The sequence below is a fragment of the Hibiscus syriacus genome, unplaced genomic scaffold (genome assembly GCF_006381635.1).
Source record: "Hibiscus syriacus cultivar Baekdansim isolate YM2019G1 unplaced genomic scaffold, ASM638163v2 tig00018191_pilon, whole genome shotgun sequence".
Taxonomy (NCBI): Eukaryota; Viridiplantae; Streptophyta; class Magnoliopsida; order Malvales; family Malvaceae; genus Hibiscus; species Hibiscus syriacus.
In genome coordinates this window covers 78,888-105,367 of record NW_024062431.1, presented here as the reverse complement: position 1 = coordinate 105,367, position 26,480 = coordinate 78,888, and the positions used below count along the sequence as shown (strand labels likewise).

Sequence of the window (26,480 nt, the reverse complement as noted above, 5' to 3'; positions counted from 1 at the left end):
CACAAATAATTACATTCAAATTTAACTAATTGATTAAATATTGGAAAATTTTTAAATATAATCTAATTGATTTCTTTAATTTCGAAAGATATAATTTTTACCTAACCTCGGTACATGTAGATGTTTAGGTTAGGTGATTATGGAATTTGATTATTATTACTATTATTGAAATATAATAATATAATACAATCAAGACCTTCAAATTAATAAGTGTGGATATTAATAACTTCTTTTCGAAATTCTATAAAAAAAAATCCATACACTGGATTATGAATGATCATATAATATTGTTATGATTTCATTATATTTTAATCTTATTCGATGTAAATATAAAATTTTAATTTTAATTTTTTCACCATTATAAATTTATCATAAATCTCTTTCAATTAAACCTTAAATATGACCAATTTTACTCTGAAATTACACAAATCCAAACATTTCCCTCCCAAGTGTAGGTGTCTAAATTCCATTTTTCATTGTTTGTAAATTTGTGGAGGTATTATTTATTCTTATTGTATTTTGTATTGTCATTAGATAGTTTAATCACATGAAAGGAATCATACGTTTCAAGTTTGAATATGTAGGGTCCTAAAGACCCAAGCCCATCGTGAAAAACATTTAGGATTTTTTTGTGTGAAAAGGAAAAGTTTTATTTAATAATATGGGATAATTATATTTGTAGTATTTACTTATAATTTTTTAATTAATTAGTAATGAATACATTCTTTGTAGATACAATTTTCATATTCAGAATTTTTAAGAAAATAACATTCTATTTTACCGTTAAGATCACTTGATCGGTTCAAGCAAAAAGCTGATAAACTACCATACGAATCCATATTATAAATTTTTAATTACAAGTTCAATTAACGTTAAAAAAATAAGAATTGAACTCATCAAGTGATTTTAGTAATAAAAGAAAATATTTTTCTAGAAATTCTGATTTTGAGCAATTGAGTCTGTATGGTATGTGCACGTATTAATAAGTTAACAAAAATTTGAACATATATTATATTGTAATCATATCATATTTTAAAAATAAAAATAAAAATTGATTTAGAATCTATATAAATTAGAAGATAGTACATTAAATATTATATCTTAAAAGAGTCAACGGCAACCTATAATTAAAAAATACGTTTGACATGTTCACAATTCAAGAAAATAATAATAACATTTTAATTGAAAATTTTATAAAATTATATTTTATATTTTTTAAGTTTAAATCTTTATCAACTATTAATTAATAGAATGAGTTGTACTTTTAATTTACAAGAGAGAGAAAAAGCTACACCACACAAGAAAATAATGGAACCAAACTTAGTTTAATTTCGTAGGCTTGCACGATTCCTTCCCCCAACAATTCATTATATTATACCAACCAACTCACTTCAATAGGTAAAGTATTTATTATTGTTTTTAAATGTTATCGATTCGAGCACCAATAATTATAATAAAGTGATTGAATGTATTCATTATTAAACGAGTGAAAATATATTTAGAACATATATAATTTGTAATCACCTTAACCTAATAAAAAACAATTCATTATATTATTTTTGCATCTTTAAAAAAATTATACTTGGAACATGATATTTCCCTTTTGTTAAATAACTTTTCGGTAAATTACACATTTAATACTTAAACTATCAGCTTTGATTTATTTTATTACTTAAACTTTTAATTTTTTTCAAAACCATACTTAAAGTTTAATTTTTTTTTTTCATTTTAGTACTCATCGTCTTTCATTTTTGTACCCACGTTCAAAATTTAAAGTTAAGTTTTGAAAATATTGAAAGTTTAGATACTAAAACGGATCAAAACTGATAGTTTATGTACTAAGCGCGTTAAGTTTTTAATGAGCGGTACTAAAATGAAATGAAAACTAAACGTTAGATATGATTTTTAAAAAAACTAAAAGTTTAGATACTAAAACATATCAAAATTAATAGTTTAAGTAAATAGTTTACCCTAACCTTTTTTAGAATGATTAACAAATGAATATTCCGGTTCAAACGCCTCAATAGGTAATTCCCCTAACTTTATGGAAATGCTCACGTGCGGTAGTCTTAATATACAACAAAAAAAAATGCTACCGATTTTGTTATTATTTAAATAATAAAATCGGTAAAAAATTACCAGAAATATTATTATTTCTATCGGTTTTATTATTGTTGGACATTTTTATCAGAAATGTTAAAAATAGATATTTTAGATAAAATTAATAATATTTTAGATAAATTTTTTTATCAATTTTATTATTTAAATAATAATAAAACTGATAACATTTAATTTTAATCTTATATTAAGGTGTCGCACTGTTTAATTTACACACCGACTTAGCACCACGAATAGGACAGATACTGATAACATATCCGTAAGGCTCAAATAAATTAAATTTAAAAAAGTGCGCCAACTCGATTTCCCGATTCAGCACCACCGTATCACCACCAGCTATGGGCGATGAAGTTACCATCGACGGCGCCGACGAGGACTTAGCCCTCTCCAAGTCCGAGTTTCTCAGCCGACAAGAGGTGCTTCGCCGGCGGTTGCGGCGGATCAAGCAGATAGCGAGGCACTACAAATCTCTCTACTGGAGCCTAATGGAGGGGGTCAGGAGAGACTACAAGGAATACTATTGGCTCTACGGAAAGAGCCCTTTCAAAGAAGACGAGAAGAAGAATGACGAAGAAAACGATGGAAATAAGTTAGGGTTTCGTCTGAAGTGTCAGATTTCAGATTGCAAAGAGAAAGCGATGGCGTTGACTCGGTTTTGTCTTAAACATATTTTAAAGGATTCTAATCAGATCCTATATCGAGGCTGTAATTTTCCTATCAAGAGGTTTGTTCTTTTTTCTATATTTTTACGATTTTACTTTTATGTGTTTTCTGCTTTTTTATTTTTTATTTTTCTTGAATGCAATTTCTTCTATAAGTTGAATTAGGGTTTAAACTGTAGTCAAAATCATGAATTATTTTTTCTTTCTTTCATTTTTTTTTTGGATCTTGGAGAACATTGATGCTCTTGGACTCATTTACTGACCTTGGAAATTGAATTCAATAAAGAATGAATCTTACTCAAATTTAGAGCTTAAAATTTGTGATGTTTGAAAACATTTATTTACTTGGATTTACTGACATTGGAAATTGAATTCAATAAGAAATACTCTTCCTCTAACTTAGAACTTAAAATTTTGATCCTGCACGGCGACATAAGGAGTCTTGTGCTAGCGAACTTGAGAATATCTCTTTTTTGTTTCTTCTATGAAAGCTTATTCTAACAAATATGGAGTCTTAACTCTTATTTAAGTATATGCTATTCTCTTTTCCAACCCTAGTTTTGTCGATGGAAGAAGTTATTTGGCTTGGTAGACTGTTCGTAAATTTAAATATGCTTTCTGTGTTGAAAATTGAAATAATGATAGTTGTTTTGACATTCTGTAGTGAAAGAACATGTGATGAATTTAAATGACATTGCTACTATGGTGTATTCTCGTGAATGTGATTTATTTCCTTTCTCATCATTTTCTCTAATGTTCAAGAGGATCCTTGATTAGATATTTAATAGGAGAAGAAGTCTTTAAGTTTATGGTTGATGCGAATGACCACGTGCTAATAGAGAGAATGCCATATATGTCCTAATTAACCATATGGTTGCATTTCCATGAAAAGTTTGTTGTGGGATAGGTTAAGATTAATGCTCCTGTGTAAATGGTCTTCGGTTCTTAATCCTATGCGGCTATGACCCAAACAATACGATAACAAAATAATTTACAAGGAAAAAAAATGAAGTTGTAGTTGGTGGTGTAAGGTTTTGCTTAGGTTGAAGAGAATTTTGGCTTTGTTTGCCTCTATCTCTTGAAAATATTTCAAGAAGTTGGGATAATATCAACTCTTCTGTGGATATGAGCTATTTTGCTCCGACTCTTCCTTTTTATTGAGGTATTTGTGTCAGGCACTTGTATTCAGAAATATGACCTTCAAGGATTCTCCAAATACATGGGGAAAAAATCTGACCATACCCTTGTCGGACACACACATGTATTCAACACTCCTATTCAAGACTTCAAGTCCAAGTAACATATGATATGAGAAATAATCATACCTTTTATTTCATAGTCTCCTCTTTCCTCTCATTTAAGTGTAATACATTAGCTGTTTTGAGGAAGCTTTAATTTATTGTTTTGTCTGAAAACTTCAATGGGCTTCCTTCATACACTAAAAATCTTAGAACTTTAAGAGCCAAAGACATCTCTTCTACTCTTATTGCAGAAAAGCTCATTTTTGAGCTGGGCCAAATACACATTAAAACTAGGCACTGCTGTTGCTCTCTCCATTTTAAACATTTAAGGATGTGCACTTGGGGACACGAATTTTAGATGTCGCCTTGGTGATGCCTATTATTATTGTTCCTCCTATTGTGTAAGATAGCAACTGCATCATTTATGGTCGGCTTTATTTTCTTTAATTGGTCACTATATCGGATAACCTTGTCCTCCTATTAATATCTATACCTGTTCTCCATACTTGGGTTTGTGTTCCTTGTAATACTTGCTGACTACATTTTTGCTTGAATACATTTCTTTGTCCTAACTGGTCAAAGGCTGACCCTTGCAATGTATTAGCTTAGTAAATTTAAGAACTATATCTTGTTTAAACAGTGAGCAGATTTGCAAGAAACCAATCCTAAGATCCATTAATCCTCCTCATTGCCCTGTCCATGCTCAAGCAGCTGAAAAACATCTTCAACGAGCTTTGAAAAGGGCCGGCCTTGACGTCCCATCTCCAGGTAAGCTTGCTCCGAAGTTGCATGTTGTTGTCGTCGAGTATGTTCGCCAGATTCAAACTAAAAGAAGCGAAGCACAACGGAAATCTGTATCTAAAATCAAGAGTGAAGAGAAAGCTAGTGAAAGCTGAATACATTCAGCAAATATGTTGTCGGACACTGGAATTGTGCATCGAAGATCATCATTTCTGCATAGCAGCAATTGTTTTTCCCATTTGTTGTTGTTTCGGTTCGAGGATATGTTCATTCATGTGCTATTCACGAAATAAAATCCATTATTTATCCTTCACATCATTTTTTCCCCCTCTTCTAACGTAGAGAAACAAGCCAAATAGAAAATCTAAATCTAAATCTTTAATTTTCAAGTCTCCTGCATGAAACAGGTTGTCAAATCAGCATTTATAATTACGTTATGGGTCGGGTTACTATCTGTTAGACGCAATCCATCATCTGAAAATCTTCCAACGCCTAATAGTATTATATGTTGTAATTCATCTTCTATTAAAGTTTTATTGCTTTACTCATTTAGGTGCTCGGGCCGTCAACGGCGTTAATTTCTTCTATTAAGTGACACGTATCACACAACATGGTAATTTTAAAAATTTATTTAAAATTAAAAAATATATATATATATATATATATTAAAAAGAAAACACAAATATTGAAATAAACCCAAAACTTTGAAAACATTCATTTAAACCTCAAAACCCACGTTAGCCGACACCTCTTGTTGTCGACGAAGCTCCACCTGACCTCCCCTCCCCTTGGCGACCAAAACCCCCATGAAATCGTGACCGATTGGCGACGAATCAACATTTTATACCCCGCGAACCCTAAGATAAAAATCTCGATCCCACGTGATTCCAATGGTTGATCGTCGGTCGATCGGTCACGATTTCATGGGGGTTTTGGTCGCCAAGGGGAGGGGAGGTCAGGTGGAGCTTCATCAACGGCAAAAGGCACCTACCGACATGGGTTTCGGGATTGAAATGAAAGTTTTTAAAGTTTTGGGTTTATTTCAATATTTGTGTTTTCTTTTTAAAATATAAATGTATAATTTTAATTTTTTAATTTTAATTAAAAAATTTAAAATTATCATATTGTGACAAGTGTCACTTAACATCCCGTCACTACTTGACCTGTTTTGAGTAACGAAATAAAACGTTAGGTATTAAATTGGAACAAAATAAACGTTAGAGACCAAACTGAAAAATGAACATAGATTGGGCGCATTTTGTATATTTAAGCACACACAAAAAAGACAATTTTTTAGTATGGAAAATGAAACATACATTTCTTTGACAATTAAAAACAAAAATGGGAACTTGGATTCCAACTTTCCAAGGTTTAGATTTGAAAATCGTGCCATATGCTTCGATTTAAAGTATTCTCATACAGCTGATTTGAAACGATTTCATATGAAAATGGATTGTATAAATAAGTTAATAAAAATTCCCCCAAAAAAAACAAAATTAGCATTGATTATGGAAGGTCCCATCTGATTTATACTCACCAACTTGGTTTAACCAATTAGCTCTGGCCAAATTCTTACAAATATATATATATATATATATATATATATATATATATATTCAAATTGAGTTAGTTGGTCACCAAGAGATCATTTTGATGCTATTCAAACCACAAAAACCAAATATCTGTTGCTGCAAACAGTTCACAATCACACACACACAAAATATCATTTTCATGTCAAGTTGATTCCTAAAAAGGCTTCATTCTCAATATATATAAACACACGACATTGGCAATACAAAGGAGAGTGATCAAATCAATATATATTATGAAATCAAGAATAGATGGAGATCCTTTACAACAAAAATAAAAATTCTTTCTACAGTACTAGTGACTTAGCGAGAGAAAGGACAGATTCCCGGAATCTAATACAGCCGGGCTTGCCTCTCGGGTCCAATTTTTTCAACATCAATCAATGTTCTGTGGAAAAAGAAACCAATATAATAGAAGCAAACCAAAATTCAATTTAATTTCAAAAAAAGGTACTAACCACACCACCTCATTTCCGAGCCTTCTCATCCTCCTTCCCTGGAACAAACCTTGGGAGATTCAAAAGTGTGTCGACACGAGATACTCCATCAAGAGAAGACCAATCTATTCCTAATTCTAAATTCCTTTCCAGCTGCTTTGACTTTGATGAATCTTCATTCCCTCCGGGGACTACTTCATCAGTTCGCACAGTTCTGTATCGGTCGAGACTGGTTAAGACACTGACACTATTGTCTTTCTCGCTATCATTGTTGACATGGTCCATTGAAGCTGGCTGCACTTTTTCCTTGGCATTGGAAGCATAAGTTAAGTTGCTTGAGTTGGAATCAAGGAAGAGACAGACGACAGCACAATCATCAACTTTTGAAGTCGGGTATTTGTATCTCCAAGCTCGAACTGCTGAATGAACCAAGGCTCGAGCGGCATAGGAACGTGTAGGGGCAGATGCTACAATATCTATCACTTCGTTGTTTGAAAGAACATCCCATATCTGCAAAGATATTGAGGAAAACCTTAGATTTTGAGTTAAGCAATCAAATGTCAGTATTTTGAATAAGAATTCATGTTGGCTACTTTACCCCATCTGTGGCCAACACAATAAATTCATCCTCCTCTGATAGGCGCCGATAATATACTTCAGGCACAGAGATCAGGCCAAAATCCTTGAGGCAAAAGTCCCCAAAAGCCCGTGCCATGGCCAGGCCAGGTGCATCATTGTTAGGCAGCCAAACTCTGGCAACTGTAGGTTCATCACGAAGAGCAAAGACACGACCCTTACATCTTCGAATTCTCTCCTCTTCCGCTGTAAAGGGAAAAGAAAAAGAAAAAGTGTATTTAACATGTCAGCTGGTGAAATCTTCTCTCTCAACTGCTTCCAGTAATGAAAACTGTATCGAGAATGTACAGAAAACACAAAACTAAAGGATACATGAAATGTCAGATGAGCCAGCCAGCCAGAGAGCACAATAACGTAAAAAGCATAAATGTAGTTGCACGCACGCGTGCAGTTAGGATATACTAGAACAGACATGTACCTGGAAGATTTGGTTTGAGATCAACAGTCAACTGAACTGCAGTAAGTGAATTGTCTTTGTCCCTAGAGGCCAACACAGCTCTTGAGTCCCCAACATTGCCAATGACTAGGTATGGACCCTATACAACAAGGAAAGAGACTTACGATTAGCTATGAAACTTACCATAAAATAGTTCTTCAAATAAAGCTTTTAAAAGTTGATGCTGCATACCTGTTTGACCAACGTTACAGCTGTTGTTCCACTACAGAAGCAATTGATATTTGTATGCAATCTAAGTTCCCTGTCCATAGCCTTAAAAGCCTTCAGAAAAGACGCTTTAAGAGTCTTAAAAATCTCGATCTCTGGGTGCTTTTCCATTTCATCAAGATTTACAGAGGTCCTAAAGTCATCATCAGCAGATGTAAGAGCAGTTTCTTCGGAGTTCACGCTTCCTGCAGTGTTCAAACTGGTCTTTCTGAGAACATCCTCACTGGATATATTGACTTCCCAGTGAGCACTCAGTTTTAAGGGAAGATGGTCCCTCACTTTCTTTGCTACCATGTGACCAAAGGGACCGTGGCCGTCAAAAACACCACACAAAACTGTATCTGCTCTGGAACAAAAATTCTGGGGAACAACAGCCATGAATAGTGAGAAATGGAACATGATAATGCAGAAGAACAATATTGGTAACCATATTAACAATATCTAATACGAGAGAACAGTTATTCGCATCACAAATCTGTTGTGACTATAAACTTTTATCCTTCCTCTGACTACAAAAAATAAGATACATGTTACAGGGATAAAAAAAGCCAATTAAAGGGAAGAAGTTGCATTCAATTAACACGACAATATTGCTTTCCCTCTAATTAGACAGCTATGAAGATATGTTCACAGGTAACCTAAAAGTTACATACACAACTTGAAGATAATACAAAATTTAATGTTAGCCGAAACATATTAAAATTAACTTAATATTACAGAACTAAAAGATACTGACAAAGCAACCAGGAAAGAAGGGAAAGTTCCATTATCCAATAAATATTATACTCCTAAATAATATAAGATCTATTACAATTCTTCAAAGCTACAAAAGGATCATGACACACAAAGCCAAATATATTAAACAATAATCGGTTGACCAGTTTGATAGAAACAGGATTCATGTGAAAAATGGATAAAAGAAAGAAACTAACCTCCCAAACAATCATGGCATCCTGGTTGGTTCCTTTCTTGCCTTGTTGAGTATAGAGTGAAGCAACACCACTACAGCCATTCAAGAATAACCTCCCCGGAATCCTATGCAATGTTTCTCCCTTGCTGTAGTCGAAAGACCCTGATTTCTTCCTCAAATACCCCTTCTTCCAGTAGTCGAGAGCCTGATGAGGGGAATGGGATAGAGGCGACCCCGGGATAGGGCTCCTGCTTTCAGCAGAGAAACAGGACCCCATTTGGAGGGCCCTGATGATGCTTAATATGCACTCCAGACCAGCTAGACAACCACAACCCCTATTCTCAGTTGATGGATCCGTCAGAACTCGTTGGGTTAAGTCCTCGAAGAGACTCTTCCCAACTTTCTAGATAGCTAATGTTGCAGATTAATCCACCAATAACCTTTAATTGTAAAATCCTTCTTTCACCAAATCTAAACAATCCTTTCTCAATTCAGAGCCAAAATATCCTATTTGCCAATTGAAAATTCCTTGATTGGTTCTTCAATCGCTTAAAATTTCCATCTTCAAAATCACAGCCTTAAAATAACTTTTCCTTTGAGTTTCTTCCCAAATCACTTGAATAATTACCTTAAATAAGAATTTTCCCGATACCCTTTTTCACTTTCAATCCAATGATCAGACCACTACACGAATTCAATCTCTTGAACTGCATCCATTAAAAAGAAAAACACTCAGAATAAAAGAAAAAGAAGGAAAGGTAAATCCTTGGTTTCTAATACATGAAATGGATCAGAAAGAAAATAATAATAACAACAAAAAACTGTAAAGGCATATGTGTTGGGGGGAAAAGGAGATCTATAGATGCAAATCAACAGCAAAGAAGCACAATTTATGGGAATCATTAATTATACATTGAATAACTCCACCAGGAAAAAAATGCAAGACCATTTTCAATGAACAAGGCCAAAAGTTGTTAAGAGTCGTATAATTCAAACAAGAAACCACCCCAAAAAGAGCAGAAGAACAAAAACAAAAAACAAGGCCATGGGTTAGTGAAAATTGATTGAAGATAGAGAGGGAGAGAGGGGATACCTGAACACAGTTGTTCAAAGAGGAGTTATAGTTAAAAAAAGAAGGAAAAAAAAAGGAAACAGCAAATTATCTCATAATTCTTTTGGGATATATTTTCGTGAGGACAAGAATTGAAGATGATACAAAATGTTATTTTTCTTTACATATATAGCAAGAAAGGATTTATACTTTTTAATTAGACTTTTATTATATTCGGGTGTGTGTTTAATTAATTAGTAGGGTACAACAATAATCAGTTTATCGAATTTAGCAATGAACTTTAAATATTTCAATTTTAATATCATTTAGTACATTATAGTATATGTTAAAAAATAACTCTTAACCTTTCGTCATTGAACTTTTACACCTCTGATATTCATGGTGTTAAAATCCGAAATTTTAAAGAACAACAATAATTCGTTTACTACGAATTTAATATCAAATTTCAATTTATCTGAATTAGGGTACTTCTTTAATAATTGGTGATATGATTATTTTTTATAAAAAATTATTATTTTTATTTGCCGTGCGCATCAATTGTCATTTGTTATCATATTAACATCAAAATATTCTTATTTCGCTCATCTTTCTTTTTCAATAGTAAGTATACATGATAATGATTTTTAAAAATAAATAAATTTCTGATTACATGTGTATATTTGTATATATTTTATATCATTCACATAAATATTAAGACTATATAAATAATTAAGTCAACATTTTAGATACGAGTTACAGAGTCAGAACATCTTATTTTAATTATAGTAATAAATATTGTATTTTTATATTACTTTTATTATGATTGAAATATAAATTATCATTTGATATACGATTGAAAATATAATACATCTAAGATAATATCAATCAACTCAAAAGAGGTAGGGTTTTCGTAACGTACATAAACTTTCTATTTCATGGTCACGTATTCTTCTAATTCTAGCACATATATTTTTGAATTTTTTTAGAGCACTTAATAAAATTATAGATGAATCCATCAAGTGACCTTGGGTAAAAAAAGTATTATTCTTTTTAGAGATCTTTGGTTCGAACAATTATATATGTAAGGTGTGTGTTGTCAATAAATTAAGAAAATTATGAATGAATAATATCTTGTAATCATGAATATACCTAGGCGGGGGCGGTCGCCCCCTAAAAATTTAAATTTATCATATATTTTATATTTTTTCCATATATTTTCAATTGAATACAAGTCTTCGTCCTCCCTAAAATTTTATAAGTTTAAGTTTGTCACCTCTTGAATTTTATAAATTCAGGTTCAACTCACTAACATAAAATCTCACGTCTGTCTTGCTTATAATTACTCAGGCTATTTAAAGAAAATTATATGCAAAATAAATAAAATTTATAAGACAACCAATTGGGGACTTTGATTCTTAGTTTTTTTTTTCTTTTGGAGTTTGGGTTTAATTTTTCTGTTTCAATTTCTCCCTAATCATTTTTTTATAATTCAAAATTTGAGATTTATTAAAAAAATTTGAAAAAAATGCTTAACTGATAAATTTTAATTTTTGATTAATTAATCGCTTAATAATATATTTTGTCATATAATTATTTCATCTAATATTTAATAATAAATAATATATTTATAATCAAATTTTAATTAAATAATTAAATTAAAAATTAAAAATTAATCTATTTATAATTTGAAATAATAGTTAAATAACCTAAATGTATTTGACCGTATATCAAATTACATGTAGAGGTGGTCAAAATCACAGGGACGCTACTGCTAGTTGCCATCTAGCTTCAAAGAGACAGCCAATTAATACATGAGAAAATTAATTCAACATTTTTATTTTCAGTCAAACCTAGTCGGCCGCCTCACTCTTCCATTAAGAAAACAATGGGATTAAATATAAAATAAGTGTTAAAATTATACTTTTTTTTGTATGGATAAATATTTAAAATCCTTTTTTTTTGAATCATCTTGAATTAAGATATTTAACGTTATAATTATAATTATTTTAGGTGTTTGTGTTGTCAACGGCGTTAATTTTTTCTGTTAAGTGACATATATCACAATATCTAATGATTTTAAAATTTATTTTTCAAAATATTAAAAATATTATTATATTTATTAAAAAATCACTAATTTCTCTTAATTTATAAAAAACTCTAAATCCCTAAACTTTAACCTTAACCCCTCGTCGCCGCCCTTTCTAGCCACGACCGTCGCCGTCGATGTAGTCACTACCATCCTCCTAGTCATACGTTGTCATCAGTGACGAATCCAAAAATTTAAAAATGGAGAACCAAAATTTTAATATTATTTTATTACAAATAATGGGTATGCAATTTTTTTTCTTTTTTCTTAACATATTAAACTAAATTTCACTATTTTTCCAAAATAATAGGGATGCACTTGGCCTCCTATGGGACTTAGTGCATCCGCCCCTGCCCGGTGTAGTTGTCGTCGATTGGTCGTTAAAATTATAATTTTTATCTTAGGTTTCACAGGATATAAAACGTAAATTCGTTGTCGATCGGTCATGATTTCATAGAGGTTTTGGTCGTCGGGGTGGTGAAATCAGGTGGAGCTTCGTCGTTAGTAAAAGATGACGATCGATGTGTGTTTAGGGTTAAAATGGGATCTTCGAAGTTTTAGGGTTATTTCAAAATTTTAATATTTTTAAATATATGCATAATTTTAATTTATTTGAATTTTTAAATAAATTTTTTAAAATTATCATTATTGTAACTTGTGTCACTTAACGGGAGAAATTAGTACAGTTGACAGCTCGGACACCTAAAATGATAACGTTTGTAGCTTTAGACATCGGTATAAATCAAAAAAATACTTTAGACATCTACTCATGAAAAGTAATATAATTTAGACACTTATTTTATATTTAACCCTAATGTATATATATATATATTTATTTATTTATTTAAAATTTTGAATGACATTAATTTTAAAATTACAAGTTTTAGGTTAGCATCAGATGTAAAGATGACGCACATATGATATTAATGATTGTATATGAATATTGTTCAACTATATATTTATGTATTTATTTATATATGCATTGCATTTTATCTATATTTTTAATTTTTTGACTGCCAGAGGTCTTTCACGGAAGCTACTCTCAACCTGACGTTGGAGGGAGCCTACTATCCTACCTCCCCTTACCCCATTGCATATGAGAATTGGGTTTTGTTGTTGTTGTATCATATGTAAAGACGACAAAATATAAATCGTCTAATGAATTTAAAACAGTTCCGCTTTGAATTAAATAATTTATTTTGATTTTGAAAAATGGTTGTGGGATGAGACATGACATGACATGACATGTAGATTTATGATAATTATTTAATATGTTTTGTTTCATCTTTTCAACTATATATTTATGTATTTATTTATATATACATTGTATTTTATCTATATTTTTAATTTTTTGACTGTCGGAGATCTTTCACGGAAGTTACTCTCAACCTGACGTTGGGGGCAGCCTACTATCCTACATCCCCTTATCCCATTGCATATGAAAATTGGGTTTTGTTGTTGTTGTATCATATGTAAAGACGACAAAATATAAATCGTCTAATGAATTTAAAACAGTTTCGTTTTGAATTGAATAATTTATTTTGATTTTAAAAAATGGTTGTGGGATGGGACATGACATGACATGTAGATTTATGATAATTATTTAATATGTTTTTGTTTCATCTTTTCAACTATATATTTATGTATTTATTTATATATGCATTGCATTTTATCTATATTTTTAATTTTTTGACTGCTGGAGGTCTTTCACGGAAGCTACTCTCAACCTGACGTTGGGGGCAGCCTACTATCCTACCTCCCCTTACCCCATTACATACGGGAATTGAATTTTGTTGTTGTTGTATCATATGTAAAGACGACAAAATATAAATTGTCTAATGAATTTAAAATAGTTCCGCTTTGAATTGAATAATTTATTTTGATTTTGAAAAATGGTTGTGGAATGGGACATGACATGACATGTAGATTTATGATAATTATTTAATATGTTTTTGTTTCGTATTTTCATATACAAATATAATTTTACTTTTATATAGATATAATTACTAGAATAGGAAAAATAGAAAATATTATGCCAAAAGTCTTAATTCTTAGAAGATAACTCTCTCTCTCTCTCTCTCTCTCTATATATATATATATATATATATATATATATATATATAGTATCAAGGGCTGCTATGAATCGAGCCGTTTGTCAAGATCACAGCAACACGTACCTTGTCTGCATCCTTTCAATTTCCTTTATTTTACAATTTTATTTAGTATTTCAATATAACACATCAACAATAACGTGACGCATACATATCTATAATTTAATGATAAATTAAAATTCATTAAAAATTAAAAATCCATATAAAATAATTCATAATTTAATGCTGTTAGGTCTTGAAAATATATTAAATGAATGCAATAACGTGAACATCAATGAGTAGTCTTAACCAAAACAGAAAGGGATTGGGATTATTACAATTTAAGCCCAGTTTTGATAAGATTATGGGTCACACGATTGCTTATCCAGTTTATTTATAAATAAAAACAAATTCCTTATACAACTTAATGCAGTTTTTACAAGATATTAGATTTTTTAAATAAAATTTGAACCTTGGAATCTCAATATTACAGAAACAACAGATCAGAAAAAAGTCTTCTTTATAAAAGATGTTTATACTATTTGATTGAGATTAATCGATCAATAAATCATATAATAATAATTATGTATATATATATATATATATATATATATATATATAGCCTCAGTTACGTTGCCTTATAATAATAGCATCAGCATGTGCTTACTGAAACAAAATGGCTCCATGCCATTCATCTTTCATATCACACCATAATTGCTGAGGATAAAATTGGGTAGAAATCCTGGAGCAAGTTCAACGAGTGAGGCAGCTGTCTCTCGCACCACAAAGCTGGTAAATGCCGACTTAGAAAACGCAATAAACGCTTCCAACCTACCGTACCACTGCACATCAAAGTCAGTACCATACCAAATCATAGTTAATCCCCCTTTTTATTCCCTTCCATTTAACTGCCAAGTGCCAACCTCACATCGTTTTCTTACATAGAATCACCACAAAATATCATTGTTCATCGATGACCAAATTCGAGAATCTAAATGGTTGTAGGATAGCTTCCTCATAGCTATCGGCAAGGGCAGCCACTGTTAATATATCAATTTGTTTGACTGATCCTTCCCCGCATCTCGTACGTTTCTTGATCTGCCCTTCGATGTTACGTCGGACTTTGATTACCTTCCTTTCTCAAGTGATCGATGGAGAGAGACCTTCCCTTTAGCTCCCCCACTTGCAACACCCTCCCTAACAACTAAAAATACATTTCAACGCCAACCTATGACATACTGACGCATCTTCTTTACTCCTCTCCACAAATTTTAAAATATGATATCTTTTTATATTTTCAATTTTATACGAGATAAAAGGGCACTTGATTTAAACCAAAAGTAGAAAGATGTAATCCCTTCCAAGGTAAATTTAAATAAAAGATGATGTAAGAACTACCCAAACCTAAAAACAAGCTAAGAGAACCTAAAATAATTCCAATACAAAATAACCTGAACCAAAACTAGTTGTATGAACAACGAACGGCCAACCCCAGTCAAGCCCTCCCTAACTCCCGCTTAAGCCGTTGTGGCCTATCAAACCCAACCCCTAAGTTGAGATCAGTGGATACACAGAGACAACACGCAAATGAAAAAATTGAAAGATTAGGACTAAAGAGTATTATTTTACATCCTTTTCATCCTTGACGACTTCCAGGGACTTCAGATCCTCCATCAACAGTTCATACTCACGCTGAACCTCTATCATTTCATTCCTAAGCTTTTCTACCTGCATGAGTTAGGTTAGGTTTAGTTAAAAGTCCAGAGTGATTGATGCAAGATTTCATAAACCAACAAGCATTTGATACCTCGACTGTAAGTTCTTCCCCTCTCTTGTCATACTCCGAGCATCTAAAATACACAAGTAATTTCCAGCAATCAGCTGCCAGATTATTGTTGGCCTAAATTTTGAGACTAATGACTGCTTATCACTAAATACATGTGAAAATCTATACATATGAAATTGATGTTTTTCAAGAACTAATAAAAACCATGTCAAAATATTCTACTCACTTTGCACGAAGTTTCCTGTTTTCTTGCATCAAGTTCTGGGTTTCTTGATCTTTCAAGTGATTTGCAGTAGCATTTAGAGACTAGGCCAAGAAGAAAAAAGGCACGCAGAACGTTAGCAATTAGAATCCATTATATTAATGAAACATGATATACACACACAGACACAGTACGAGCCGGTAAAAGAAAACCAAGTTCCCAAACTTCTATTTATAGAAAGATGGAACTGATAAATGCTACTGAATTCTAAGTAACCAGCTAAATACAATTCACGACTGGTTAGCAATCATACAATGAGCAGGAAGTCTGGAAGGATTTGCATGCATGGAAGAGTCACGCTTCCATTGAACTAGATAACAATAAATTAAGTTGCATACTTGCATGTTTTAGCAAATAAACCTCCTCTTTGAATTCAAATAATCTAGCAATGCAAGATCATGCACCCTACACTGACCTGAGATGTGTTGGCACATGTCCCTGCTTTGAGTTTCACCTTTTCAATTTTTACCAAGTCAACCCGTACCTTCCTTTTTATAGGCAATCCTGTTTAACCACAAGGCAACATGAGTTAAGGTTAAAAAAATCCTTCATATTAGTACCAAAAGAAGATTGATATAGCACCGTGCATGCTTCTTCCATGAGAGATTGGGATTGACTGCTCTGAAACATCTACACGTCGTCCTTTTGCTCTATCAGAAACCATATAAGTTCGATTCAAGCCAACAGATTCTTGTACATTGCTCTGTTCGGTAAAATGAGATGAAACATGAGATGCTGGTGGCCTAGACTTTTTCTTGATCTGATATCCAATTAGTCCGCAATGATAATCCCTGCCAGACAGAATACTGAGCTTCAGGCATCTATGATGAACATGATCTTAAAATCTCATGAAGAGAGCATCATCAAAAGAAATTAAGGATCACATTGCAAACAGGCAAAGAAGGCACAATACATGAGCCAAAATCTACACTTCAAAACCATTTTTTTCAAACAATCAAATTGAGTAGTTGCAATAGAAACAGTGAAGTACATAGTTTTATCCCAAACATACAATAAAAACATGGAAATGCGAGCTCCCTACCATAAACATCATGGTAAGCCTCTAGATAGATTAATAGACCAAAAAGGAATTGCTGGACTAATTAGATAGGAGGAAAACCAGGAATAAAACTTTAAGTGGGAGAAACAACAAGCTATGGAAGTATACATGTGACTTAAGGTAGCGTTTAGTATCACTTGTCAGATCACTATAGTAATAAGATTATTAGGGGTCGTTTGGTTCACAGAATGTAAGATTACCATTGGGAATAAGATTACTGGAATGTTACATTACTTGACATATTACTGGGAGTGTTGTATTACCTTGTTTGGTTTGTTTGGCAAGAATGTAAAATTATAATGTTTGGTTGATGGAATATAAGAAAAGAAAAATGTATGTTTTACCAAATTGTCCTTGAGATATATTCTTTTAACAAGTTAAATTCTTAATATTAAAGTCAAAATATTTACACAGAAGTTCATAGAAAATAAAATTTTATATTTTCTAATATATATATGCATGCAAATAACTTGATATATATTTTTTTATTTCTTTGAAAATACAGAAACATACTTACACCAGTGTAAGTATGTGTTAATTGCTACGATATTGAGTATACTTACACTTTGTAAGTACGTGTTAATTTCTAAGATATTGAGAGGTGTACAAACTTACACCGGTGTAAGTGTGTTAATTTCTAAGATATTGAGAGATGTACATACCTACACCGGTGTAAGTATGTGTTAATTGTTAAGATATTGATAGATGTACATACTTATGTGTTAATTGCTACACCTTTTATTTTATTCATGCTACATGTATGAGTTGTACAACGAAATATTATATCAAATTATCTGACAAGATTAATAGAAAACATAAAAAAATTATAATATAGAAAACCTTTTATGAAAATTAATCCTAAAAAAATAAACGTAACAAAATACATATAAAAATAAAACTTGAATCAAGAACATACATAATAAATACTCAAAATAAAATAGAAATTTAGTATTTTTTACTTTTTATTATATGCATCGTATTATTTTATAATAAGTTTTAAAAAATTTAGAACCATAATAAAAAAATAAAATAAATATATATCATTGTATGTATGTAAAAAGGAAGGATCATTTTGAAATAACCATATTGTTTCAAAGAGTATTTTTGTCCTAAATAGAGGGAGACAAATACCTAAGAAAACAAAGGGAATGACATTTCCGGGAAAAGCCTAAAAATACGCTAATGTAGGTAATGCTTTATTACCCCTTGAAAGGAATGCTCCTAAACCAAACATGGGTATGTGATTCCAGAAAAGATTATCCCCTGGTAATGATCTTTTCTGCGAACCAAACTCTCCCTTAAGGTAATTTGATCACTGGTGATTTTATATTACAATATTTTGTATGACATTATAAATTACTAGTGACATTAAAGTACAATACTTTTCATTTGATAAAAAACAACCTACATTATTTGCCAATACAAGGAAAAGATCATTAGCAACAAAATTTTCACTTTTTTCTTGGTATCCAAAAACTTTTCTCTACAGAAAATTTTGGTGCATAAAAATGCACCATTAGCAACAAAACTAATTCACCTTAAACACAAGCCTCAAACTTTTTGGCCAAGTTTAGGGGTCTGCCATGAATTAGGTGACAGTTCTTCACATGATTTCCCCAATCTTCTTAGGACAGGTTAGTGAAAAATTATCATTGAAGATTACTTTACCATTAGCGATCCACTTGGATGGGAATCAAATCACTGCTTAAGGCAGTGATCTTTTCACTGCAAAGATTTAAGATCAGTGCAACGTAGGATTCTCGCATTACTAACAAACTCTGGTGTAATTACTGAATTCAGTCGCCCTAATTTTGGGATGATCACTTATACCAAACATCCACTCAGACATTAAATAACAGATTACCAGTATTCCCATGTCATTTCCTTCAAGCGAGTTTCAAGCTTCTGAAAAAGGGAAGTTCTCTCAAAATCTTGTTTGTTATGCGTTGGCTCAACGAAATTAGCTTCCAAAACACCTGAAAGAACATAATTATATTTTTTTCCTAAGACTTAAACGCACAATTAAATGGAGAAAAACGGAATCAAATGCCAATGAGTTAATATATTCTTACCAACCACACCTCTACCCCTATTGTCTGAATAGCTAACAACATGCCAAAATGGCTGCAAAAGGGAAAAGAAAAGACTTTAAGAGACCAAAAATAGTCACTTGAAACAAACATGTAAATAAATTGTGTGGAGCAGAACCTCCTTAAATACATCCATCCAGGCATGTAACACAAATCACAAGGAAAAAACCTTCCTCAAAGAAATATAGGCACAGATGCATCATATAGCAATGCAAAATAACTACCGATAAAGTATCCCTGAACCTGTTAAATTCCTGGTCAAAAGACATCAATGACCATTTTGTTTAAGATAAAATAGAAACGAGTTATTTACAAGTTGGACACTCATGCACTTCACAGGTCAGAAGCTATTTTAAAAATTTTATTAAGTTTCTGATTTTAACCTATTATCATTTTAGGTTGCCAGAAAACGAATATCTGATGTTCTCAAAATTCTTTGAGGCATAAGAAGGTCTGATGAAAATGAATAAAAGACCATGACAAACTATGTTTCTATACTAGAGTCCGCTATCTAACTCCGCCACACATAACATGCTTGAAAATCAGAAGCATTATGTTTTCTAGGAAAACCACAAATGAGCAGCATTTGAGACATGGAACAGAAGATATGTTGGTTTATTTAACCAAATGAAGTTACACCATTAGTCATTCGCATGTTTTATCCACAACATTAACAAAGAAAGTCTAACCATCTAAGAAGGGTAAAATATTTTTATGAAAGTTACCAGAATGAGACGGTTCTTGTGATAGACACAAAATCCATGGATATTAACTTGAGGAGCTTCTTTAAGGAAACCAATTGTAGATACAACTGCACCCTGCAGTTAAACCAGAAAGTAGAAATGTAATACATGGTAAAGTAAGAGACATTCAGGCGAGGAATACCATCATATCCATCCAAGCAACTCCAGTAGAATTTGCATAGGCAATACCCAACAGATGACAAGACTGTTAATTTCATATTAAATTACAAAGGAGGATGGTTGTTTAGACATCCAGAAAATGTTTCGCTATTAACTTGGGATGCAACATCATAGGACAACAGTGGTTCATATAGATCATTAGTTTCCAATTAAGATAAAAAATGGATAAGCAATGATGGTAATGCTAGGAATAAGTAAATAATACCTCCACAGATCCACAGCTTTGTGGTTTATACAAGATATACTCTATAAATTTCAGATCATCAGCAATGTTATGATGCTCAACAATTTCACCACGCAATATTACTCTGAAAGTTTCAGGAATTCGCAAATACAAGATGGACAAATATACCTGTACAGTGAAAAAAATATGAATCCTTTTACTCATTAGTTTAACACAAATATACAAAAACTATAGACTCACACGAAGAGAATGATGGTAACGTCTAGCAACGTGTTGCTCATTTACAGCTTTCCAAGCAGGGATTGTATTGACATTTGTGGTGTCTCCACTAATGCGAATATCCTGCAACCAGAATCTTAAGATTTCATTTGAAAGACGGTGCAAAATATCTTGGGAAAAAGATAGAACAGCATGCACAAAAAAAAATTTCAACCTTTTCATCAGAATCAAAGTCTAGCTCTGAACTCCCATCATTATTGAGCCATAAATTGTAGATAATGATTTTTGTGCCATGGGAACCGATGTCATCAAACTGCAGTTAGATGGAGGTACGTGTGAAGTTAGTCAGACAAGAATAACTTCAAAGACCAAAAGGTTTCACAAAATGTTAGATAAAATATATCACACAATATAATCCATTCTCCGGTACCCAAGACAAGGTGCTGAATAAATTCCAAGTAGATTTCAGTTTTGCACTGAATTTTGTTTTATCAATTAAATGTAATTTAGGAAATTATTTAAATTAAAAACTGTAACCCAGGTTTCTCTTGTGCACTTGGCCATTATGCCTCTCAAAGAAATTAACAGGAAAATAATACAAAGAATCTTCTTAAAAAAAAAACAATAAAGACACATAAGCTTTACTTGAATGTGGTGTTAGTTTTATGAGCTCAATCATGTCACACAAGCCAACTGTAAAAGAAAGACATATTAGGCTTAGAAGTCATTGAGCGAAGGTAAGAAAACTAAAAGTCAAATATAGTATTCACCAGGAAAAAGCTCAATTAAAGTATTTTCAAGAAAATCTCAAATAGCTCAGAGGTAGGATTAAGTTGCTTACATCGTGTGGTATTCCATTCAAGAAAATATCCTTAAATCCAACAAATAGTCAAATACAATGATCCATTTTTTTTCCTTTTTTGTTCTCTTTTCCATTTTGATTTAAGCATATTATCTCAAGCCTCATTTTTAGGATGTAGTGTTTGGTACCATTTCCAAAATCACAGGGTGATCTTATCACTTGTGGTTAGAAATCATCTTTTTTTGTTTAGCAACAATTAGTTCTTAAGAATTAAAGGTCGTTATAATTGTGCTTGATATTACTGAAAACCAAATTTTGCAAATATTAATGTGACGAACAAATTCAATTAGCATCAGGAACAATCATTGACAATAGCAAGAAGAATGTAAAATAAAAAAGAAAAATGTATAAGGCCTACTTGCTTCAAAAGCTCAGCTTCTGTTGAATATGGAGACCATTGTAACAAAATGGAAAGGTTAGATGCAAAATGTTCTCTACCATGCAACACATCCAACGTGCCACTTGACGAATTAAGCTCATAATCCACCTGCGGTTTGCAAAAGGATCTTATAGCATGCATTGGAAACTAACATAAACTTAATGGAAAGAGATTCTCACCATAGGTACAATTATTCTGTCATAGCCTGTCTTTGTCAAAAATGAATAAGACAGTAGACCAATGCTTTGAGTCAATGACCTGATCAAGGAATAAAGGGAATTAACAATTTAAAGGTAGCAATACAGGTCTAAAAAAATTATGATATTTTAAAAGACATATATATCGTTATTTCAATTATATTTTTCCCTTTCTGTAATTTCACTAAGTTGGTGTAACATGATTTATGACACCAACCTCTGTCGGAAATTATCAAATTATAAATTTATAAGTAACATAGATTATTTCCTTGTGTTATAAGAAAAAGCCATTGAGAACCTTATCATCGCAAAAAGTTTCAAGTAATACCTAAGTTTGTTCCAAATTTTTTTTTGAAGTCATCAGAAATTTATGAAAATGATGAATTTATCCTCTAAATCAACATGCAATAATAAACTTTAATAGTCTACCATTAAAAAAGTACAAGATGCAAGAATAGAGTTTTAATGCACAAGGTAGAGAATGGTTGTGGTAAAGGAACCAAACCTATCATTCAAATGGCGGCTGAAAACAATCACATCTGCTCCAAGTCTCATAGAACTAGTCTTGAAACCATTTCCATCTGGAAGGCAATAACTTTTGTAAATATAAAAGGAAAGATAAAAAATATTCCAAACATAACACAAGGTTTATACATTGTCCAATCGCGAATTTTGACTTCTTATCTGAAAATCCAAAGCTCATGCACCGACGCATTGCTTCAGGGTCCATTCCACCACCATCATCTAATAGAAAATTATCAAGTTTTGAGAGTTGCAAGTTACAAATATTTGATTAGACAACTTTCACAAAGAATAAAAATAAATGGATTATAAATGAAAGCAGATATAATCATTTTTATTAAATAAAAAAAAATACCTTGAATTAACAAAGCTGGACTCCCATCCCTAGGGTTTGATGTTTTATCTACAATGACAAAAGTGGCCCCATTTTGGATCTACCCAATTTGAAAGAAATAAGATATGAAGTGCAAAACAGTGAGAATTCATCAAGATAGAACATTGGGGAAACATTGTAGTAATCTACTTAACTGTGCATATATTTACCGACAGAAGAATGGCTATAATAGGGTAATAATGTGATACAAATTTCATATATGCTTGAGTTTTCAGTCATTGAACATATCAACCATAATCTTAATAAATATATACAAAAGAGGGTTTTCCTAGCCAAGAAAACAATTGTCACTTAGCTTTGATCTAGTTAAAATATTAGGTATTTAATGCATCCTTTATTTTATTCAGGTTGGTCTTATTCCCAACTTTTAATGATTATAGGCATACCATTACTAGTTAGATTATGTCTAGCAGATCTTCGGCATTAATAAGACTTCAAAGTATTGATTGCAATAGAAAATTTAAATCTCCTCATTACAGGTCAATTCACATGAACGTTCATAACCTGGTCTACCTTCCAATTGTAAGCATACATCAATGCCCTTGTTAAATCACTACATGCCGGAATCCCATACAAAATTTCAGACCAATTACCATAAACAAGACACAATAATGATAGTATTAAATCCTAGTTTTATGACTATTTGATATTATAATAAAGTTCTGCAAAATAATCCTACACCATGCATTTGCACCATTAAACAACATAGATATACTCCAGCCAACAAGTTGACATTCACCTCGTCAATGGCATTGTCAAGTAGTTCAGCAACAGCTGCAAACAAAATAAAGTTTAATCATGCAAAAGTAATCTTGCCAAATGAAAATGTAAGAAGCATAAAAAATTATCAGCATTCAGCAGAAGCTAGACATACCGCCAAAGGCCCACTTATGCGAGGTGGCATTTGAATGAAGAAACAAGGGATGCACATGAAGATAATTTGTGCTATCTGTTGTAAAAATAAAATTTAATAAAAGGTAAAAATGTCAAATAAGGAAACACGATGCATCAGCGATCTGGGAATCAGAATTCAATAAGTATACAAATGCAAAAATAACTGATGGCTGCCTACTTCGTAGCGTGACCTTGGAACCAGGCCCTTCTTCATAGCTCCCAGCTTTCCAGAATTGTCGACAAATTGGCGCTGGCAATACGGCTGACGTTGAACAGACCCCTGTATCATCCCCTGAAGACTGGCATTGCTCCAAAACACTAGTACTACTTTGACCAGTACTTAAAGCATTATTTGAGCTTTTATTTTCTTCAGAGGCTTGTTTTCTAGTTTGAGTCTTGGAATTAAGAAGCCCAACAGATTGAACACTATGATTATTTAGCTGCTTTATCGTGCTCCCAACAGCACCAGGTTCCAATTTAACAGGCTTCACATCTGCCTCTTCAATTTCATCATCACTGGTTAAGTCCACAATTTCTATACCACTCATCTCCAAAACTGTAAATATAAATGAAAATAGACTTCAGCTAACATGTTAAAATCACAAAATTGCAATGTATGCTAAAATAGATTCCCAATCCCAATAGTTTCAATTCGCAGTAACTAAAGAAATTGGATTTCTTCAAATGAAACATAACCTAACAGAAATTATCTATGATACCCAGAAGTTAAGAGGTAAATAAATTAAAATAGGAGTAAAATGAAGAACCTTTAGGTAGGAACGCCTAACAGTTTCGGCGAAAAAGATTATGGAAGCCAAACTGCAACAGGGAAGCTGTACAATATCTGTTCACTTTAAGTCCCCCAGCATCAACCAAATAACATGAAAATCTATTGAAACCATAGCGTAAAACTCGAAGAACAGCCAACAATGGAGGAACGACAAACAAATTCTTTGGTGGGATTGAGAATATTTTGAAATCCTAACTTGTATTCACTCAAGGGAAGGGAAGAGAATATATAAACAAAAGAGGCGAAAGTGAAATTAGGATGCAGCTTTTAAACCATGCAAAATAAAGGGCTGCAAACCGGAATTCAATAACGGGTTTAGGGTTGTAGCGAATGCCGACGGTTGCCTCTTGAAATAGGAGGGCAGAAAGAGAAAATTAAGAGAGTGGGACAAAAGATGGGATTGAAGGCAAATAGGGGGGGGCTGATTCAGGAGGATGTTGAGCTCGTGACAGAAAAACAGCATATAACCAGGGACCTCTCCCGAAGTACAAGAGGCAGAAAGAGAGATGAATGTTTTGCTTACTCAAAAAAAGAAAGAGACGAATGCATAATGAAATGAGGGACAAATTAGTGATAGACATGGATCGGGTTCACTCGAATTTTTTATTGATTCGATCAAATTTGATATTCATATGAATTTTATTCGATTGATTTCATTCAATTTGAAATTCGATCCATTTTTCTATAATTTACATTTGATTTAATTAAATTTGACATAAATATATATATATAATTCTTAATTTATTTTATAAAAATAGATTTTTAATTAAAAATAATATGAAAATATTGTTATAATTATCTTTTAGTATAATTAATTATTTTTTAAATTAAGTAAAATTAAATAATTTTATTTTAAATTTAAATTCAAATTGACCCAAACTTATGGTTTAAAAAATTCAACCTATCTAATACAACCAAACCCATCTTTTAAAAACAATGAATCCAATAAAATGGGTCGAGTAACCCATCAAGATTGGGTCTTGTGCCCATCCAAAGACCCAACCCCACCCCCACCAACTCTCTACCGTTTTTGTTTCATCATGTTTTCATATATATTAGGGTAAATTACCTGGATAACCACGTAATTAGAGGTGATCGCTGTTTTTTATTTTCTAATTAGATTATTTAATTATTTAAATGATTAGATTAATAAAAAAATATAAATAATTTAAATGTGTAATTATATTAACCTTTAATTGTCATGTATGTGATTTGATTGACATTGATTAAACTGTTAAATAATCTAATTGAAAAAAAAGATAGTTATATCAAATTCCTCCAACAATTAAGTGGTTATCTATGTAATTTATCATGTATATTAGTACTACTATACTATGTTTTAGTTGAAGTTTTCTTCTTATCAAAGTATCACTTAAAAAAATTTATTTTTTAAAAAATACACCTGTTTTCAAATTGACCGTCCCATTTTCCCATATGTATGGGGTAAAGGAGAGGTAAGATAGAAAACTGCCCTCAACACCAGGTTAAAAACAGGAGACCTCCAAATTATAAAATACCCTCCGTGAGACTCGATCCCACGACCTCAAGATTAAAAACCTTGTGCTCTACCAACTGAGCTAGATGGTCATTTCATATTAGTTTTCAAATTGATGTCTTTTAAATATGTAATTGCCTATGTGAGTGTTTTTATCTTATATAGCAAATGATTGACATATAGGAAAGAATATATCTA

The 26,480-nt window shown here is 31.9% G+C and overlaps 3 protein-coding genes across 6 annotated transcripts; 1 reads left to right on the top strand and 2 right to left on the bottom strand.

The window, feature by feature from the left end:
* Positions 1 to 2,385: 2,385 nt before the first annotated feature.
* LOC120209177 (INO80 complex subunit D-like) lies at positions 2,386 to 4,955 on the top strand. Its single transcript, XM_039208245.1, has 2 exons — positions 2,386 to 2,842; positions 4,662 to 4,955. The coding sequence occupies exons 1-2, from the start codon at positions 2,457 to 2,459 to the stop codon at positions 4,915 to 4,917; spliced, it is 642 nt and encodes a 213-aa protein (XP_039064176.1). The 5' UTR covers positions 2,386 to 2,456; the 3' UTR covers positions 4,918 to 4,955.
* Positions 4,956 to 5,841: 886 nt separating this feature from the next.
* On the bottom strand, positions 5,842 to 9,707 carry LOC120209176 (probable protein phosphatase 2C 33). 4 transcript variants are annotated; one of them, XM_039208243.1, is made up of 6 exons: positions 9,021 to 9,707; positions 8,053 to 8,448; positions 7,843 to 7,960; positions 7,387 to 7,610; positions 6,798 to 7,298; positions 5,842 to 5,873 (listed from the first exon to the last, which is right to left on the bottom strand). In XM_039208243.1, the coding sequence occupies exons 1-5, from the start codon at positions 9,273 to 9,275 to the stop codon at positions 6,819 to 6,821; spliced, it is 1,473 nt and encodes a 490-aa protein (XP_039064174.1). In that variant the 5' UTR covers positions 9,276 to 9,707; the 3' UTR covers positions 5,842 to 5,873; positions 6,798 to 6,818. The 4 variants fall into 4 exon arrangements, with proteins under 4 accessions (XP_039064174.1, XP_039064175.1, XP_039064172.1 ...); XM_039208244.1 differs by lacking the exon at positions 5,842 to 5,873 and adding an exon at positions 6,403 to 6,418 and having other exon boundaries at positions 6,815 to 7,298; XM_039208242.1 differs by lacking the exon at positions 5,842 to 5,873 and adding an exon at positions 6,666 to 6,739 and having other exon boundaries at positions 6,815 to 7,298.
* Positions 9,708 to 15,621: 5,914 nt separating this feature from the next.
* On the bottom strand, positions 15,622 to 25,304 carry LOC120209175 (protein MICRORCHIDIA 6-like). Its single transcript, XM_039208240.1, has 20 exons — positions 24,765 to 25,304; positions 24,176 to 24,553; positions 23,978 to 24,052; positions 23,843 to 23,877; positions 23,065 to 23,143; positions 22,842 to 22,931; positions 22,693 to 22,768; positions 22,170 to 22,248; positions 21,970 to 22,098; positions 20,964 to 21,062; positions 20,771 to 20,872; positions 20,552 to 20,698; positions 20,149 to 20,241; positions 19,406 to 19,457; positions 19,198 to 19,309; positions 16,856 to 17,064; positions 16,689 to 16,777; positions 16,238 to 16,317; positions 16,033 to 16,075; positions 15,622 to 15,953 (listed from the first exon to the last, which is right to left on the bottom strand). The coding sequence occupies exons 2-20, from the start codon at positions 24,543 to 24,545 to the stop codon at positions 15,846 to 15,848; spliced, it is 2,067 nt and encodes a 688-aa protein (XP_039064171.1). The 5' UTR covers positions 24,546 to 24,553; positions 24,765 to 25,304; the 3' UTR covers positions 15,622 to 15,845.
* Positions 25,305 to 26,480: the final 1,176 nt, after the last annotated feature.